Source organism: Colletotrichum destructivum, chromosome 4 (assembly GCF_034447905.1).
Source record: "Colletotrichum destructivum chromosome 4, complete sequence".
Lineage (NCBI taxonomy): Eukaryota > Fungi > Ascomycota > Sordariomycetes > Glomerellales > Glomerellaceae > Colletotrichum > Colletotrichum destructivum.
In genome coordinates this window covers 3,828,636-3,845,206 of record NC_085899.1, presented here as the reverse complement: position 1 = coordinate 3,845,206, position 16,571 = coordinate 3,828,636, and the positions used below count along the sequence as shown (strand labels likewise).

The 16,571-nt window shown below is 55.6% G+C and overlaps 5 protein-coding genes across 5 annotated transcripts; 4 read left to right on the top strand and 1 right to left on the bottom strand.

Annotated features, from left to right (window-relative positions):
- Positions 1 to 684: 684 nt before the first annotated feature.
- CDEST_07098 (uncharacterized protein) lies at positions 685 to 3,210 on the top strand (the record flags this gene model as incomplete). Its single annotated transcript, XM_062923257.1, has 6 exons — positions 685 to 719; positions 769 to 1,420; positions 1,497 to 1,566; positions 1,649 to 2,123; positions 2,196 to 2,361; positions 2,434 to 3,210. The coding sequence occupies 6 exons, from the start codon at positions 685 to 687 to the stop codon at positions 3,208 to 3,210; spliced, it is 2,175 nt and encodes a 724-aa protein (XP_062779308.1).
- Positions 3,211 to 4,276: 1,066 nt separating this feature from the next.
- CDEST_07097 (uncharacterized protein) lies at positions 4,277 to 4,798 on the top strand (the record flags this gene model as incomplete). Its single annotated transcript, XM_062923256.1, has 2 exons — positions 4,277 to 4,636; positions 4,679 to 4,798. 2 exons carry the CDS (start codon positions 4,277 to 4,279, stop codon positions 4,796 to 4,798), a joined length of 480 nt encoding a protein of 159 aa, XP_062779307.1.
- Positions 4,799 to 5,474: 676 nt separating this feature from the next.
- Positions 5,475 to 7,895, bottom strand: CDEST_07096 (Putative major facilitator superfamily, MFS transporter superfamily). Its single transcript, XM_062923255.1, has 3 exons — positions 7,275 to 7,895; positions 7,140 to 7,196; positions 5,475 to 7,035 (listed from the first exon to the last, which is right to left on the bottom strand). The coding sequence occupies exons 1-3, from the start codon at positions 7,413 to 7,415 to the stop codon at positions 5,716 to 5,718; spliced, it is 1,518 nt and encodes a 505-aa protein (XP_062779306.1). The 5' UTR covers positions 7,416 to 7,895; the 3' UTR covers positions 5,475 to 5,715.
- A 3,098-nt stretch (positions 7,896 to 10,993) lies between these two features.
- Positions 10,994 to 11,860, top strand: CDEST_07095 (uncharacterized protein; the record flags this gene model as incomplete). The annotated part of the gene is made up of 4 exons (XM_062923254.1): positions 10,994 to 11,056; positions 11,118 to 11,186; positions 11,261 to 11,548; positions 11,771 to 11,860. The coding sequence occupies 4 exons, from the start codon at positions 10,994 to 10,996 to the stop codon at positions 11,858 to 11,860; spliced, it is 510 nt and encodes a 169-aa protein (XP_062779305.1).
- Positions 11,861 to 14,320: 2,460 nt separating this feature from the next.
- CDEST_07094 (Putative heterokaryon incompatibility) lies at positions 14,321 to 16,504 on the top strand. The gene has a single exon (XM_062923253.1). The coding sequence runs from the start codon at positions 14,468 to 14,470 to the stop codon at positions 16,376 to 16,378; it is 1,911 nt and encodes a 636-aa protein (XP_062779304.1). The 5' UTR covers positions 14,321 to 14,467; the 3' UTR covers positions 16,379 to 16,504.
- The last annotated feature ends 67 nt before the right edge of the window (positions 16,505 to 16,571 follow it).

The following is a 16,571-nucleotide window of genomic DNA, read 5'->3' as shown; positions in this document are numbered from 1 at the left end:
GATCAATTTAAGGAGGAGAAGCACTTTGTACTGCTAGGAAATCACGGTTGTTGAGATGTCGTCGATGCCCGGGGGGGGGGGGGGGTGTAAACGCCGTCTCCTTGGTGACCTTCTAATGGTAGACCGGACCGACGTGTCTTGGGCATGGAAGAACTTGGAATCTGACAGAAGAGAAGGGGCATCCATTCCGGAGATTGAACCGCGGGGACAAACATCCAGAGGTGGCCAGACTGTCACGGGCAGCGGCCGCATCCCATTTTGTTTGCTTCTCGACCCCTGGAGCACATGGGACATGTCGACGAACGCAGGCAGCCGATTCGACAGGGCGACTCCCTTTTTTCGCTCATGCTGAAAGCCATTCGGCTGGAACTCCGGCAGTATTCAATGGCTAGTTCCCTCATGTCTTGAGACTCGGCCTTTCTATGATTGCATGCATAGCCTGTTTGCCCAAAATCAAGCAAGAGGAGGTTGGGTGTGTCCCTTTCGAACGCACTTGTCAGAATAACCAGAGAGTCTCCCCCAAAGCTCCCAGCATAGTATTCGGTCAGAGCCTCTCCATGCCTCCAAACTGTCTCTTCACTTGGACTCCCACGCAGGAAATACAGTGGCAGTAATAGCAGAAATAGAGCTCCGGAACCACAAGCCCTATTCGAGCCCCGACAGAGAACGCACACTTCGCAGAGAATGCCACCATCAACGAGAAAAAAGCGCACTGCCGTGTGAGTGACTGCACTGATACCACGCCAGGCACACGTTTACTGACTTCAGGCTGAGCACATTGGGCAACGATTGGGGAAGCACCGCCATCCGACTCTTCTTTTACTACATCGAGGAGCAGCGGCTCGAGTGGGTGAACAACCGAGCCGCGTCGAACAAGTGCGACGAGACCCGGTACCATAACGGCTCATGGAGTGGCTACATCGACGTCTCGGGCAACGGGCCCGTCTACACCGGCGACGACGTGCCCTCGGCCTTCCAGATCCCGGCAAAGCTCATCATAGGCAAAGGCAAGGGTATCGACGAGACGAACCCGCTGCTCGCCGTGGTGGAGAGGAACAAAGGCAACGCCACCTTCAATAGACGGTGCGAGGAAGGCCCAGTGGCGGCCGTCAGGGCGTTCGCGGCGCAGATCGAGATGCATGTCCAAAGCAAGAACAAGCCCCTGGAGATCGTCGACTTCGGCCTGACGGTGCCCGCGCACTGGACGCTCGACGAGATGGAGAACTACGTCAAGGTGCTGAAGAGGGGCCTCCCGCGCTCGCTGCGGCAGGGCGACTCGCGGCTGCGCAACCTTTACTTCATGACCGAGGTCGAGGCGTTTGCGCACTTCTTCTTCCACGACCCGGACCGCGTCGAGGAGGTGCTCGGCGCCATTATTAGGCACTTTGTCCTGTTTCTCGACTTCGGGGGTCACAGCATGGTAATTGTTGGATTCACGCCGAAAAATACATCAGGTCTCGTCGTTGCTGACATGTGCGATCATATCTCTTCCACAGAACGGCTGCAACTTCTTTATCAGAGGAGCCGACGGCACGTTTGCCTTCATCCGAGCCCAGGAACCCTTCGGTATGCCTCTCTTTTCCCACCCATACGTACATATCTTTGTCTTGGCACCACTCCCTCACTAACTAACCACGCCTCCATGTAGGTGTCGTTGGCGGCTCCGCGCAATGGGAGGCCGCCGTCGGCGAGTTTTGCGCCAAAAACACCGTGTCATCCGGCGGTGCCATGTTCAAGGTCACGCCCGAGATCTATAACAGACTTCTCAAAAAGTTCCGAGAGGAGCTCCGGATGCTTGTACGCGACGTCTTCAGCGATATCGAGCTGCGCGCCAAGCTGCCCGAGGGACCCAACGGCGGCTCCGGCGACGTCTGGACGACCATCAGCGCGAACCAGTCCGCCGCCTTCTTCAGAGAAGCCACCTCCGCGCCGCTGCACCTGGCACAGAGCCAGATAAAGGAGCTGGCCAGGCTCCAGCGCCGGTGCCCCGGTGTCGGCGCAAAGGTCATCGTCTCGGGCGGCACCGCCAAGAACGAAACCGTGCAGGGTGTGTTGAGGGACATTTGCAAGGCCGCTGGCCTCGACGAGCCAGTCTTCGTTCATGATAATATGGGCAGCCACGAGTATAGACCACTCTCTTTACAACCTGCCTGATATTCTTACTAAAATAAACACGCTTTGCTGATATTGCCTAGGTCATTCAATATCGCGAGAGGCGCAGCATTGGCCACAGCGGCCAATATGACACTGTTGCAGTTCATGGAGAACGGCGCCGTATTCGGCATCCAGATGCTTCAAGGTGATAGAGCCAATACTGACAAATACTGGGACGACAAGGCACACATCGTGCTGTCTAGAAAGGTAGCAAAATCTCTAACGAGAGATGGACTCTGTGCCTGTTACTTACATGTCTTGCTAATCCTATAATTACAGGGTCGTGAGTGGAGAGAAGGGCAGCCGTATGTCGTCACAGTTTCTGGCGCGGACCGGTTCAAGATCATATGCGAGCCTCTGTCGGATAAGGCGTCTCGCAGGAAGTATCTGGACTGCACGAACACGTACGACGTCCTCGACCTCCTCGTCCCCGATCGAGGCGACTGGATCTTCTCGCTCAAAATGGCGCCCGGCGACGAGGGCCTGCTGCTGGAGAGAACAAAGGTCTCGGGGCCCGACCGCGAGACGCAAAAGCTCCATCTCGAGATGGAGTTCCGCCGCTCTCAATTATGCTTCCTGGTCAATGCCGACGAGTCGATTGAGTCCCTGCACATGGGCCTCGGAGTCACGGCAGACGGGGAGTTGGTCGCCCTCACGGACAAGTTGGAGCAGAGTCTGGAGCTGAAAAAGGAGCAGGCCATGAGGGAGGCGGAAACTTCAGCCGCAGTCAGCCTTGGAGATCCCTACGATGATTATCATAGCCCACCCCCCACCGCCGCCGCCACTGCCGCCGCCGCTCGCCCTTCTCTGCGAAGAGCGCGGTCCCCCGACGAGGCGGCCGAGGACGAGAGGCCCCAAAAGCGCAGCGGCCGTTGGAAGCCACAGGGTCGACTGCCGGAACTCAAGCTCGCGCCCTGTCGTTACGTTGAGGAGTTTCGGGCGGGAGACTTGCAGGAAGAAGGCGAGGATCAAGACAGCTTCGGCTCAAGTGACGAGAGCTACCATGAAGCGGATACCTCCAGAGATTCATCTGCGAGCTTGGGGGCGCTTAGTTAGTGAAGTGGGAGTTCGGAGAGGGTAAACGGCCTACTAATAGTATTGACCAAGGGGTTGGTAAGATTATGTTATGCGGTTTCGCGGGTCTTGAAAGAGCCTCAAAGCTCATTTTTTCGTCTTCAAGTCTATGTAACCGGGAACTGCACTCAATAGACTCTGCTTGCTGAGCAATGAACCCTTCCACGTTTCTTAGCATCCCTTGCGATGTTTCCACATCAACCAAACGCTGCGAGGAGTGTACTGGCACAAACGTTGTCCTTAGTTGTAAATAAGCTGAGACCAAGTTTACGGTTGTTTCCGATAAAATAGTATTCATTGTTTACAGTGAGTTTTGCATCCGTGTATAGACTGGTACCTAGTATAGACCTACCAAGGCCAATAGCTTAGAATAGTCCAGCTCAACGAAGTCAACGTCACGACTCTAGAGCTATGGTTGAGTGAACCCTGGAAACAAGCAGGCGTCTACCCAGCCCCGGATGCTGATTGAAGTATTGAAACCTAGTCCAGAATACTGTCTCAAAATGTCACTTTATAAGTATGCGGTTAGAAGACCCTACCACCACAAGTCTCGGAAGTGTTGTCATTTTTCAGTATTCTTTTGGCCTTGGAACAAGACATTGCAGTGTAGATGGAGCACAGCTACTCAAGTATAATAAAATGGGCTGGAATTCGGCGTGGTCGGTCGGGTTGAGGCCGACTTTGAGGAGCAGAGGTCATTCTTTCTTCACTGTAGAATTAGAACACTCGGGGTGGAACATGCACAAAGTATTACGGAGCACATGTCTCTCGGATCAATGTTGTTTACTGTCACGAAGTGGAAAGGTCGATCAGAGTGGCTACAAAGGGGTGTGTACAAGGTTTGACGGTATCACGGTCGTCCCAAACACCAAAGAAAAAGATTAAAGATGCCTCATCTTATCTAGCTCCCAATTACCAGGAACTTTGCTGGTCCTGGTAGCCGTGTATAAGATACCTCCCTCTCAGGGCACAGGCTAGAAACAGGTCTTTCCACCACCTCATCCGCGACCCCCTCTCTGCCTTTCTTCAGAGCTTCAGCATTTCATCCATGGCTAGTCAAACAAGCTCTTCCACTACTGCAACAGGCGAAACTCCAGTGGCGGATGATTCCAATAAGGAGAGCAAGGGCGAACTCTTCGCCGACATCTGCGCCGCCCTCGGACTGAGCTTCAGGGAGTCCATCTTTACCGTCGGCGGCATGGTCAACAACACATCTACAGAAGCCGCCTTGTCCACCGCGGCAGGGTCTATAGTCAACAAACCGATCGTGGTCCGTTGGGACTCTGGTGAGAAGGCAGGCGGCCGCGTGGTGTCCTTCCACGTGCAAGAAGCCGAGGAGTCTCGGATAGCGTTTGCCCAGCTCCTCAGACACTGCCAGCCCGCCACCTTTGGCCTCAACAAGAAGGAGGTATTCGACGGCACGTACCGCAAGGCTGGCAAAATGGACTAGGGGCAGTTCTCCACCAACTTCAGCCCGTACGAGCACGGCATCATCGACACCGTCCTCCAGTCCCTGGTCCACATCGACAAAGCGTCAAACATCAAGCGCGGCGTCCGGGCCGAGCTATAGAAACTGAACGTGAGTCCACGCCTGAGAACCTTTGCTCCCCCAGTTCACCCAAGTGCTCAAAGTATGCATCTTCCCTTCCCACAGGTCTACTCTGCGCCAGCAGGCAAATTCAAACCCCACGTAGACACACCACAGTCCAAGCAGCAGATGGGCTCACTGGTGGTCTGCATACCGTAACCGCACAAGTCGGCCAGCTCGCCGTCCGACACGGTCCGCAACAGGTCACGTACGTCTTTCAGGAATACCTGAAAGACGCGGACGGTACACTGAAGCTCCATAAGTTAACACGCGGCATCGGAGAAGGCAAACAGTGTCGGGGAGAGCAACTCTTCACCCATCACGAGGTGATATGGCTCAATAGCAGTCCGGAGAATGCCAGCAACAAGGAGCTAGCGATCGTTCACTTGACGGTATGATTCTCAACGGATTGGACTCATATCAGGTTGGCTTGCTAATACTAGAGACCTAGTATTGCGGAAAAGGCTTGGTGATCTGTGACGATGGCTGTAAGTCTCTAGCCTCGGACGAGGGCGTCCCCCAGGCTAAGAGTAGATGCATTTGATAATGCTCACACTGTATTTGATAATGCCCACAGAACCCCTCAATGCAGATCGTTTCGAGTCGCAAGAAACAAACGAGGATGCACTTTATAGTCACTGGAATTTCATATAATCGTGTTGATGGCACGAATGCCAAGTGGTATCATTGAGGTCGCAAACGCAAACAATGTACAGAAAAGTATGCTGTCGCAACTTGAGAAGTAACAGCACCCCCAGTTAATCCCAAACATATGTTGATCAGTCTTCAAACGGAGGAGAGATTTCCATCTTTCCTCGCCCCAAAGTCTATGTATATAGCCGAAAGCAATCGCAGAGAGAGAGATAGAGAGAGAAAGCCAGCCGGATAACCACCCCCCTCTAGAGAGTGTAGAGGAAGTCCGGGCGCTTATCACCGGCCACCCACTTCTGGTCGTCGGTCATGGCGGCCCACTTGGCGTCCATCTTGCCGTCCCTGCGGTTCTTGTTGGAGATGCGGAGGGCGAAGTGCATGAAGATGGAGCCGCCCAGCAGGAAGAGGACCTGGTAGCCGAGGACGACGCCGTGGCCGGTGAAGTACCGGGGCGCCTCGTTCTTGAGGTAGATGTTGGACGAGACGACGCCGTTGAGGTTGCCCCAGCCGACGACCATGCCGAGCACGACGGCGCGCTTGAGGGAGCCCTCGGTGTTGTTGATGACCCAGGAGAGCGTGTTGGAGATGGTCGGGTAGATGCCGGCGGCGCCGAGGAAGGTGCCGGCGTACTGGATCTGCGGGTCGCTCGAGACGATGAGGAGGACGAAGCCGACGATGCCGATGACGACGGTGGCGACGTTGCAGTAGCCGCGCCAGCGGGTGCGGTCCGCGACGACGCCGACGGCGACGGTCAGGGCGGCGGCGACGGCGTAGGGGGGCACGGAGAGCAGCTGGGCCTTGGTGCCGGTGTGGCCCATGCCGCGCAGGATGGTGGGCAGGAAGAGCGAGAAGGCGTACAGGGGCACGAGGCAGCCCATGTAGATGGTCATGTAGCCGTACGTCTTCCAGTCCTTGAGGGCGGCGTAGATGTGGCGCTTGTCAAAGTCCTCGGCAGTGCGGCCCTGCTTGCCGGCGATGAGGCGGCGCTGGACGCGGATGCGGTCGTCCGGGGTGAGGAAGCGGGCGTTCTCGGGCCAGTCGAAAACCATCCACCAGCAGAAGACGCCGACGAAGACGGTGGCCAGGCCCTCGATGATGAAGATCCAAGCCCAACCGGGCTTGCCGCCGATGCCGTCCATCTTGGCGATAGCGGCAGCGAGCAGGCCGCCGAAGGAGCCGGCGAGGGCGGCGGCGGAGAAGAAGACGGCGGAGCGGACGCCGATCTCGGAGCCCTTGTACCAGCACGAGAGATAGTAGTTGACGCCGGGGAAGAGGCCGGCCTCGGCGATGCCGAGGAACCAGCGGGCGGCGAGCAGGCCGGGGAAGTTGGTGCAGAGGCCCATGAGCGTCATGATGGAGCCCCAGGCGATGATGATGCCGGTGAAGAAGAGGCGCGGTGTCAGGCGCTTGAGCAGGGCGTTGGTGGCAGGCTCGAAGACGGCGTAGCTGATGAAGAAGATGGTGAGCGAGAGGTTGTAGTCGCTGGTGCCTGTCATGCCGAGGTCCTCCTCCATGCCGGCGAGACGGGCGTTGCCGATGTTGGTGCGGTCGAGGAACGAGAGCAGGTACTAATAAATGAGAGTCACTATCAGTGATATGTCCTTTTGCCAACGTCGGCCAGTGGTGTTTTTACAACCATTGGCCGGGTAAGGGAGTTGTTGATTGTTCTTACAAGAAGAGAAAGCCAGGGCACCAGGAAGAGGTCGACCCTCCACATGAGCTTCTTGTCCTATGTAGAGAATCATGTCAGTAAACAGGGATTCTTTACACTACGATTCCATGCCTCATTTGTAGGAAGCACACGTACGATGGCGGCACGCTCCTCGTCTGACTTGCCGGCGTCGGGATCCGGCAGGTCAGCGAGCATCTGGGCCTGCTCTAGCTGAGCGCCGACGGGCTTCTCGTCCGAGATGTCATGGAGGTCGCTGTCGTTCTTGTAGTGATCCATGGCTGCGGTGTTGGGAGTTCTGCTCTCGGGCAAAGTGGTCTCGTGGTTGTTTGTGTGTATTGACGAGTGCGACGGGGTACGAGGTGTCGCTTGTCTCCGGGTTGTTTATGAGATTCCCAAAGAGAGGAAAGGAATTATTCTGCTGGTTGAGAAAACTCTTTTTCTTTTTTCCGAAATAGAGTTGGGACGAAGACAGGGCAAGAGCAGTGGCTGTCTGGGTCCTCGTACCGGTGAGAGTCGGCCGGCGTATTCAAGTATGATATACTACCACCGCCGGTGAACGGTGAAGAGTGCCGGAAGACGGAAAGGGCCACTCGAGATGCTGTGAAACGCGGCGAACGGACACACACATACACATACACTCAAAGTAAGAGAGTGGGAGAGAGAGAAGAAAAAGAGGGAGACGATACGTGCTACTCCGAAACCGCTTCGGTTGTGCTTGAGAGGGGTAGAACTTGGAGAAGCCGGGGCGGGATGAAACCTTGAGAGGGAAGCTTTGCCCTTCTTTATAAAAAATCCGACGAGATAAGATGGGATGGCCCTCGAGGAAGAGAGAAAAAAACTAAACGTGGGAAAAAAGAAAACTTGCCAATGTCCAGGGGTGGGTTGGTTGTCGACCTCCTCCGTGGCCGCCGGACAACTAGACTTGGGACGTCTTCCATACGATCCACTCACACTGCCACTCCGTGTTCACGCACATACACACATACACATATCTCATGGCAATCAGGAAGGACGACATTTGCTTGTTTTCGATGGAGACCCCCCTCCCCTTCGGAAGAGGCAGGCTAGGCCAGAAAACACAACATGCAGACAGACATCACCGTGCGGGCTTCCGACAGGAGGAGGCGCAGGGTACTTTGCGTTTGGTACCAAAAGGACCCCTGCTCACCCTTGCTGCCGGTCATATCTAGCTCCCCTCTCGGCCGGCCGTATACGTCGCCCAAGATGGGTCAAGATATGGTACTGCATCGGAGAGAGTGAGGGAGGGTAGGGGGGAAGCAGGGCCTCATCCGCTCTCGCAGGGCTTTGCAGGGCTTGCTTGGGTTGGCTTGTTTGGTATGCCCTCCCGGCACGTACATGTGGTGTATGATCCATGATCCGTAGGTTGTGCATGATGATGCAGCTTGCTGATGGCGGTCCCGGTCCTCGCAGCCTTTTGGGTTGCGGCTTTGGGGACGAACAAATAACAAGGGGGAGGACGCCTTTCGGTGGTGGTGGTGGCTGGCTGGCGCTGGGCGGGTTCGTCCTCTGTCCCATGGAGTTACGTCTCGGGGATGGAGGAGGAGCAAAAGATCAAGACCAACTTCTTCTACTCTTCTCAGTCCCTACGTCCGGGTTGATTACCATTCGCCTGTCCACCCATCCACCAACTCCCCTCCCAACGCACGCCCAGAGCTTCTTGGCACGTAGCCATGAACCACCCCGGAAGCTGTGTGCTGGTGGTGATTGGGCCGCTGTCCGGTCAGTCTGGGGCATAGCTGGCAACCCCCAGAGGAACTACAGGGTAGTTGATTGGGGCCTTTCATTTGAAGCTTGTAGCGGAACGGGGAACGGGGAAGCAATGGGGATACTGGGGTGGCCACTCCACTGGGGCAAGACGGGGGAAACTAGGGCCAGAATGATGGCTAATGGGGCATCCATAAGAGGAGGGTGAGGAGAGGGGGGGTGAAAGATCGAGAGAGAACTCCTTAAACATGAGAGGCAGAGAAGGATGCAAGCGGTTTCGAGAGAGGAAAATGGAAGACATGCGGGAGGAGACCGGTCTCAAAAAGCTAGTGCCAACCGCCATGAATGATTATGACTATTGATGGTGAAATCTGTGTGTGGCCCAAAGGAGAACTGGGGGTCGACAAACGCCCAGACTCGACCTGAACAGCCCCATGACTCGTATCGTGCAACCCTAATATGTCTTCCTCGCTTTCTCTTATGGGCAGAGACGAGAGAAGAAAAAAACAAAACAGTATCGCGAAACGACCCGGTTGACATGAGGTTTTTTCTTCAGTAGGGATACCGATATGTCCGCTTCAGTTCCACCGCCCAGACCGCCCTAGGGTGCAACCAAGACACCAAGACCCAAGATACCAACTTGGCTGTGCGACGGGCGCGCGCGGCGTCGTGCGTTTCCGGGTCTGCAGGCGGGAAAGAAAGTTTTTTGTTGTTGTTTTTGTGTGTGGATGGGACGGATCGATCAAGTCAAGACGACCAAGAGATGAGAAGCCAAGTTTGGTGTAGAAGCAGGCGTAGAATGTTCCAACTTTGGAAGAAACCGCCCGCTGTTTAGCTCCCAGAACTAGCCCGAGGAGGGATGCGTACCCGTCTGAGCCAGACGCCGGTTTTGGAGAGTCAAGAGATCTCTTGTCTCTCTCCCCTTCCCCTCTTCTCCCCTCTCCAAGTCGTCTCTCGAGGCTCTCGACTATGTCTCGTAACGTCGTGCGCGCGGGGAAAGACAAGGGAGAAGGCGGTGGGCAAGTGGCACGGGAAGGGGAGAAAACGGGGGCAATTTTCTTCTGCAGAGATTTTTTTTTTCTTCCTTCGTCTTTTCTTGTCTTAGTGCTGTGCCTCCAACATCACTTCTCCTCTCTCTCACTCACATTTCACTCACTCCTCATCTCACTCTCCCTCTCACTTACCCACTCACTCTCCTTCGTCACCACGGCATCATCCCCGTCTCCCCCTCACAAGTGTCCCATCTCCACTCACCCACTCCGAATCCGTCAAGGTGGCCCGGATGGAATAAGCATAAGAGGAGGGAATCAGCCATTTCGGACTTTGAGCGAGGTTGGGGGATGGTCGGACAGGGATTTATGACTGCGCGCGTGCCCAAACCAAGGCCACCCCCCCCCCCCCCCCTCTCCCTCCGCCCCTCTCCCCTCCCCGCAATCCTTCTGTCGCGGCGTGTTTTCCCCGCACGGAGAGCGCGGAGTCGACCAGAGGAACGCTGATTATTACATCAACTCGGGTTCGAGGCCTTGATGAGGGGGAGAGGGAGGGAGGGGCCGGCAGTGGAGGCGGGACATGGATCACCGGCCAAACTACTGCTTCACTAGAGGGGATCCTGCCGACGTATGTGATCTCTCTCTCTCTCTTGCAATAGAGGCCGTGTCCCTGATTTGTTGGTGAGAGAGAGCCAAGCCTTGGCTAGAGGAGAGGCTAATGGGGCATCGCATGCTTTTGACTCTCGAACCGTCCGCCATGTCTGTCATGTGTGCCGTCACGTCTTTGCTGAGTCCCATCGACGGTGGATGTTTTCCTCTGGTTTCTGTCAGCACGGAGACCGGACTTCTCTCCGCACCGATGCACCTTCCCCGTAGCAGCCGAGATATCGGGCAGCATGCCGGGGGGGTATGCTAGCACTAACATCTTGGAAGGGGCCTAGTTGGTGCTTGGCTGGTCTTGGGAGCGTGGGAGCTTGATGAGACCATACTCGACACGAGGCTTCCAGACCGGTGGGAGCCAGCGGTAACGGGGCACAGGCTCTCGCTCGCCCGCTGCACTCAACTGAGGAGGTCAGAAACTCCTCTTCGTGAGGCCTCAAACTCCACGGACGGACGCGTGGCGATGGGAGGACGGCGTACATGGCACTAAGAAGAGTCGGCGAAAAGGACAGCCTCCAGGCCGAACGACGAGATAAGCTTTGCGTCCATTGGGAGATTTGACAACCCTCAACCGACTTGACACGAAATGTGGCTCTGGAACTAGCGCAACGCTGTCGGGCCCAAGCAGACAGGCCACTCAAGCCCGGGTTCTCCAGGCTCTCCAGACGCTCCAGTGCGCTCTTTTTTCCTTCTTCTTTTTTTCTTTTCCTCTTTGCCCCATCTGACATCTCTGTTTCGTGGGGAAAGGGAACCCAGATCTCGACGACGTGGCGAGAGTCCCTCTTCCCCGGATTCGACGCCAGTGTCGGCCCATCTCCGACCAAAAACGCAACACTCATCCACCCACCTACCCACCCATCCACGCAAGAGGTTCCCACGTTTCTTTCTCGTTCCCTCCCACTGCATTCGTTCCCTTACACCGGTCGGGGCAGACCGGGAGAAGCGGGGTCAGCCAGAGTCCGAACCATCAAGAGCCAGCCAGCCAGCCGAGTTGCAACCCTCCGGAAGACGGTCATGTACGTCAGAGACAACTTCGTACGTAAGAAGCTAGGCCTGCTCATGAAATTGATTGGTTCCCTCTTGCTCCGTGATCCCAAACATTATCCGCAGGCATCTTATATTTCCCAAGTCCCTCAATGATATAAACCCCCCCCCAATCTCCTAAGACCACGGGACAGCCGGGACTCCTAGGAGCCAATCGGGCATGGCCCAAAGATGTCCTAGTCGAGGCGATAACCCTAATTGAACGGCCCCGAGTTGAAGGACAAGCAGAGCTTCACCCAAAAGCTCGCGGCCCTCTCGGGTGCCGCAACGCACCTCGCCGTTGATGATTCCGAGGCCATGTAATCACGCGGAGCCGTGGTAACACAGCATAATTTTAAATCGCGTTTGTATATTTGTGTGTGTGTGTATGCGCGCAATGCATGTGTGCGTGCTCCACCGCTTGCTTCTCTTGGGAACACTTCTCGTCCGCACTTCACCTTGCTACGTCCGTTCTGCAAGACTGCAGCCACCAGACGGCATGAGCTGCTGCTCCGCTACACACACCAGTCCCCAGGGACATTTCCCGTCGTCATGGACCAAGGGAAGAAGCGTTTGTGACGCCGTGGCGCCGAGGGTTGAATCAGAGCCAGCTCGAGATGCACCGTGATGATCGGGATGGCTGGCCACCAGTTGTCACGGAAGGATGTGTAATATGGCATCCGTTGTTGATGCATGAGAGACGACATTGCGTCCGTCGGTGAGATCTCTTCTCTTTTCGTTCAAGGTCACGTTTCCCCCCACCCCATCTCGTCTATTCGGAGCAATATCTCTTCCGTACGAATCGCGTACTATTCCAGTCGGTGCCTCGAACTGAAGCGTGCAGCTCCAATTTCCGCTGTCTCGGTACTCCCTGTTTCGCACCCGGCCAGAAGCAAGCGAGCAAACAGCAGTTGAGCAGTGTGGATGGTACTTGACATGTGCTCCAATCAACCAAAAGCTCTCCCTCTTGATACCTTTTGACGCCGCTTTCATTTCGCCTTCGAGAGACATAAAGTACCAGACAAGACCGGAGCCATGCTGAGGCCTTCTAGGGCGGGAAAAGTTCCCGTTGGGTCCGAGATCTCGGCGTAGAGCGACAAGCCCTTTCCTCCATCATCTCGGACCTTATCCCAACACCAGCCATATTGTGCGAGGTTGTTTTGCCGCTGGAAACGTGGTGTTTGCTTCTTCCTGCATATACACAGTACAAACACGCCTCCAGACCCATGTCTTCCTCGTCAGGCGGTGTCAGTCTGCCCCCTTGCCTTCCTCCCCCAATTCCCTCCTTTTTCACTTGTCCAAATTCGTTTGGCCGGCAACTGTACTCCCGAGAAAGAAATAGAGAGCCTGAAGACATGCTGCCTAGGGGTCCTTTGACCAGGCAGCCGGTTTGATGAAGCGATGCCAACAAAGAAACTCGCTCAGGATAAGACACAAACATTCGACTACTCGTAGGGGGGAAAGCGAACGGAACGATGAGGGTTAATGCCCACCTGAAGTCTGCCTCGTGGTAGATGTTTGCCCTCCGGCGCCTCGGCGCTCGGCACGTCGTGATGCTTGGACGGCATGGACGCCTCGCGTTCGATTTCGTCGAGGATTTCGAGATGCGATTCGCTGACCTGATGGTTTCGAATCTCTCCGATTGTCCAAGACTAGGCAGCCAGGCCCGAGAAATCCTCGGCCCCTGACGATCAGCGCATGAGAGAAATGGCGTGCTCGTACGAACGGCGCGCGGCGGTTGATGCGCCTCCAAACGAAATGGATCCAACGAAAGAACTCCCGTCGCGCATCTGGAAGGCTTCCATCCGGCGTCGGTGCGCGTTCTATTCCGGGGAGACAGTACGCATAACATACGGTCACCACTTGATACTTCGTCTCCTTGAACTTTGTTTTCCCTTCCTCTCTCGCAGCGGTGAGTCTCTGTGTCTCATCCACGCCCCCCTTTCCTTGCGGCCAAGGGGCGCAGCCTGCATCCAGTAATCGTTGGCGAGGTCGACCAAGACCGGTGCCTATCCCCGAGTTCTTCGCCCTGAAACTACCCTCTCGTCAAATCCCGCAAGAGCCGTTCGCGGCTTCCAGACCGGTCTTCCAGCTGTATCCATAGCTGGTGGTGCTGCTTGTTGCGCACTTGGAGTGCGGCATTCAGAGACGGACGTTCTCGGAGGAGACGCTGCGGAAGGGCCAAGGCAGCCACATTCAGGGATAAATTAGCCGCTCCCGTGGAAACGGTGAGTGGTTTCGACGGTGAATACCCATTACCACGGGCTTTTTAACATCCTTCACGCAAATATCGGGCTTGGATTTGCGCAGTTATTTGCCGCTTCTCGTATGTCCTCCAGTCCCGTTCATGACCACGGTGGGTAGAAGCAGCGTGGACAAGTAGCGTCTAACTATGTGAAGTAAGTGTATCCGTCTCTCCCAGCTGCTCACCTGCGTCTGACTGCTTTATGCCTCCCTTGTGTGATGATGTTCAAACTTGGTTGAGTGAACTGGGTGAGTTAGCAGTTACATGATTGAGGCTGTGCTTGTCGTTGGCTTGTTATTGCAGGCGCAGTTACCCATCTAAAGGGTTGTACTAGGAATTACACTCTACATATCTACTTTACCACTTTAGTATTAGAATACACTAGGCTTCGTGGCAAAAACAGCACCTATTGTGGTGTGGCGCATGCCAGCCACTATATCGTGGCAGTCAGTCAGCCTATGCGCCCGACCCACTTCCAAGACTTACGTGAGATTCCTATTCCCAGTGAGATTTCTATTCCTACTCCAAGAAAGAGGAGAGTATGTCATGTATGTCAGGTTAGCTTAGGCAGTGTGGGTGGGCACGTCAGGCTGAATGCAACGAGGCTCTGCATAAGTCTGTACAAATAACTGAGGAGAGCCAAAATCCCGCCGCCTCTCTTCAAACCTTTCCAGCGGCAACCGAATATGAGCACTCATCAAGGCCCGAAAGAGGCCGGCCTCTACACCCCTCTCAAGACCAACCAAGTCCGACTCCTGCGGCTGAATCCAGACCCCGACTCGGATGAAGTGGGCAGCTTAGAGATCGTGGAACTGCGCGATGCCCCTCCGTACTACGCCCTCAGTCACAGCTGGACGAGTCAGCACAGCTACCGGGATGTCCTCATAGACAACCGGGTCGTCACGCTCGGAGCCGACCTCGCCGCATGCGTTCACAGGCTCTCGCAACTGGCAAGGACCAACTCCGAGCTCGACCCCCCCGTCCGTCACATCTGGATCGACAGCATCTGCATCGACCAGTCCAACCTCGCCGAGCGCGCGTCCCAGGTCTCCCTCATGGGTCAGCTGTACCGGACCGCCATCAGGACGCTCATCTGGCTCGGTCCGGACTCATCCGACTGTTATGGCGCGTGGGAGCTGCTGGACAGCATATACCACGTCTTTCGGCAGCAGAATCACGGAGCCTCGGAGCCGAGTGACATACCCGCCCGTATGTACCGTCCCTCTGCACACGAAGCCTCTGGTCTGCCGCCGTGGGAAGACTTTCGGTGGTCGCATCTCAAGAACCTCATGGCGAGGCGGTGGTTCTCCAGGATCTGGGTCGTCCAGGAGGTCGCCCTGTCGACGCTGGATCCTATCTTCCTCCACGGGGATCAGTCTTTCCCCTGGAGTCACTTTGGCTGGGCGGCTGCTTGGCTGCGCAAAAACGGCTACATGCGTCTGTCTCAAGTGCCCGAGCAGCTGCGCAACATCGACACCATGGCGAACCTCCAACGGGCGCAAACGCTGTGGCCCCTTGACGCGCTCGTCTCAATCACGCAGGTCAAGTTCAACGCCAGCGACCAGAGGGACAAGATCTATGGACTCATGGGTCTGGCTCGCGAATGTCAGGATCTGCCGACTGTACCTCCCGAGCTGAGACCAGACTATCAGGTTGACGTGACCGATCTATATCCGAGGGTCGGGCGATACATGCTGGAACAGAGTTGCTCGCTTGCGTTCTTGACCCGAGCACGTTGTGTTGATGGCAGCACCACCAGAAGACAGCGGGAGAAGAGTCTAGATATACCCTCGTGGTGCCCCGACTGGAGCGATTTCAAGAATCCCAACGAGGGTATCGCGACAAGTCTCTCGTGGGTGCATGCCGGAGACAAGTCCACGCCAGCCAGACTCGGCTTTCTCGAACAGTTCTCTGCAGCGTCTGGGCTTGAACTCGAGATCCGTCATGAAGACGATCCGCGGGTGCTTTCACTCGAGGGTATCAGAGTGAGCACAGTCGAGGTGGCCGTGCCGTTTGCCGTCAATCCTTCTCGCAAGGTTGAACCCGAGCAGCCTTTCACAGAGCAGATGACACGTATCTTGTCAAAGGCGCTGAAGCTACTCAAGAGGGAACCCATACCATCCTGGACGAGACAGTTTGTCAGCGTAACTACGGTCGAGCAGCATTCATTTGTCGGCAGGGATTGGGACCAGACTGTCGCGGACGGCGCGGCCTATATTCATCATCTGCTGCTAAACGACGTATCACTCTCGTCCTTGTGCGTAGAGCAGAGCGGGGATCCGAACGCCCTCTTCGTACTCCAGGAATTATCTTCCGGTGGGGCCGCAGACTACTACAAGAGCCTAGTTCACAACTATGGTTTTGATAGGGCCTTCTTGCTTACGGCAGATGGGAGAATGGGCATTGGCCCGTCGAACATCCAGCAGGAAGATGCTGTTGTCGTGCTTGCGGGCGGTGATGTGCCGTACTGTGTGCGTAAAGAGGGAGACCATTGGCTTTTGGTGGGCGAGTCGTGTGTACAGGGTTTGATGAAGGGGGAGGCTGTTAAGGCGGTGGATCACGGGTTGTTAAAACAGGAGATGATGCGTTTTAAGTAGTTTCAACAGATAGATAGCGTGCTTGATGAGCGAGCGTTGCAGACAAGCGAGCATAGCACTAATCTCTCCTATACCTATTTCTTTCACTTCATCAAGCAACTTTCCACCATCAAGCATGCCATAACCGAATATCAAGCCAAGAATCCTTCTTGCACTTTGAATCCTTCAAAGTGACTCAAAACTAAATCTCAGT

Excerpts from the sequence above, each read along its gene's own strand:
- CDEST_07096 (XM_062923255.1), bottom strand. The coding sequence starts at position 7,415 with ATGGATCACTACAAGAACGACAGCGACCTCCATGACATCTCGGACGAG. Across the intron at positions 7,197-7,274 it reads ACGAGGAGCGTGCCGCCATC|GACAAGAAGCTCATGTGGAG; the intron begins GTACGTGTGCTT and ends TTCTCTACATAG. Across the intron at positions 7,036-7,139 it reads TGCCCTGGCTTTCTCTTCTT|TACCTGCTCTCGTTCCTCGA; the intron begins GTAAGAACAATC and ends CTCATTTATTAG.
- CDEST_07094 (XM_062923253.1), top strand. The coding sequence starts at position 14,468 with ATGAGCACTCATCAAGGCCCGAAAGAGGCCGGCCTCTACACCCCTCTC.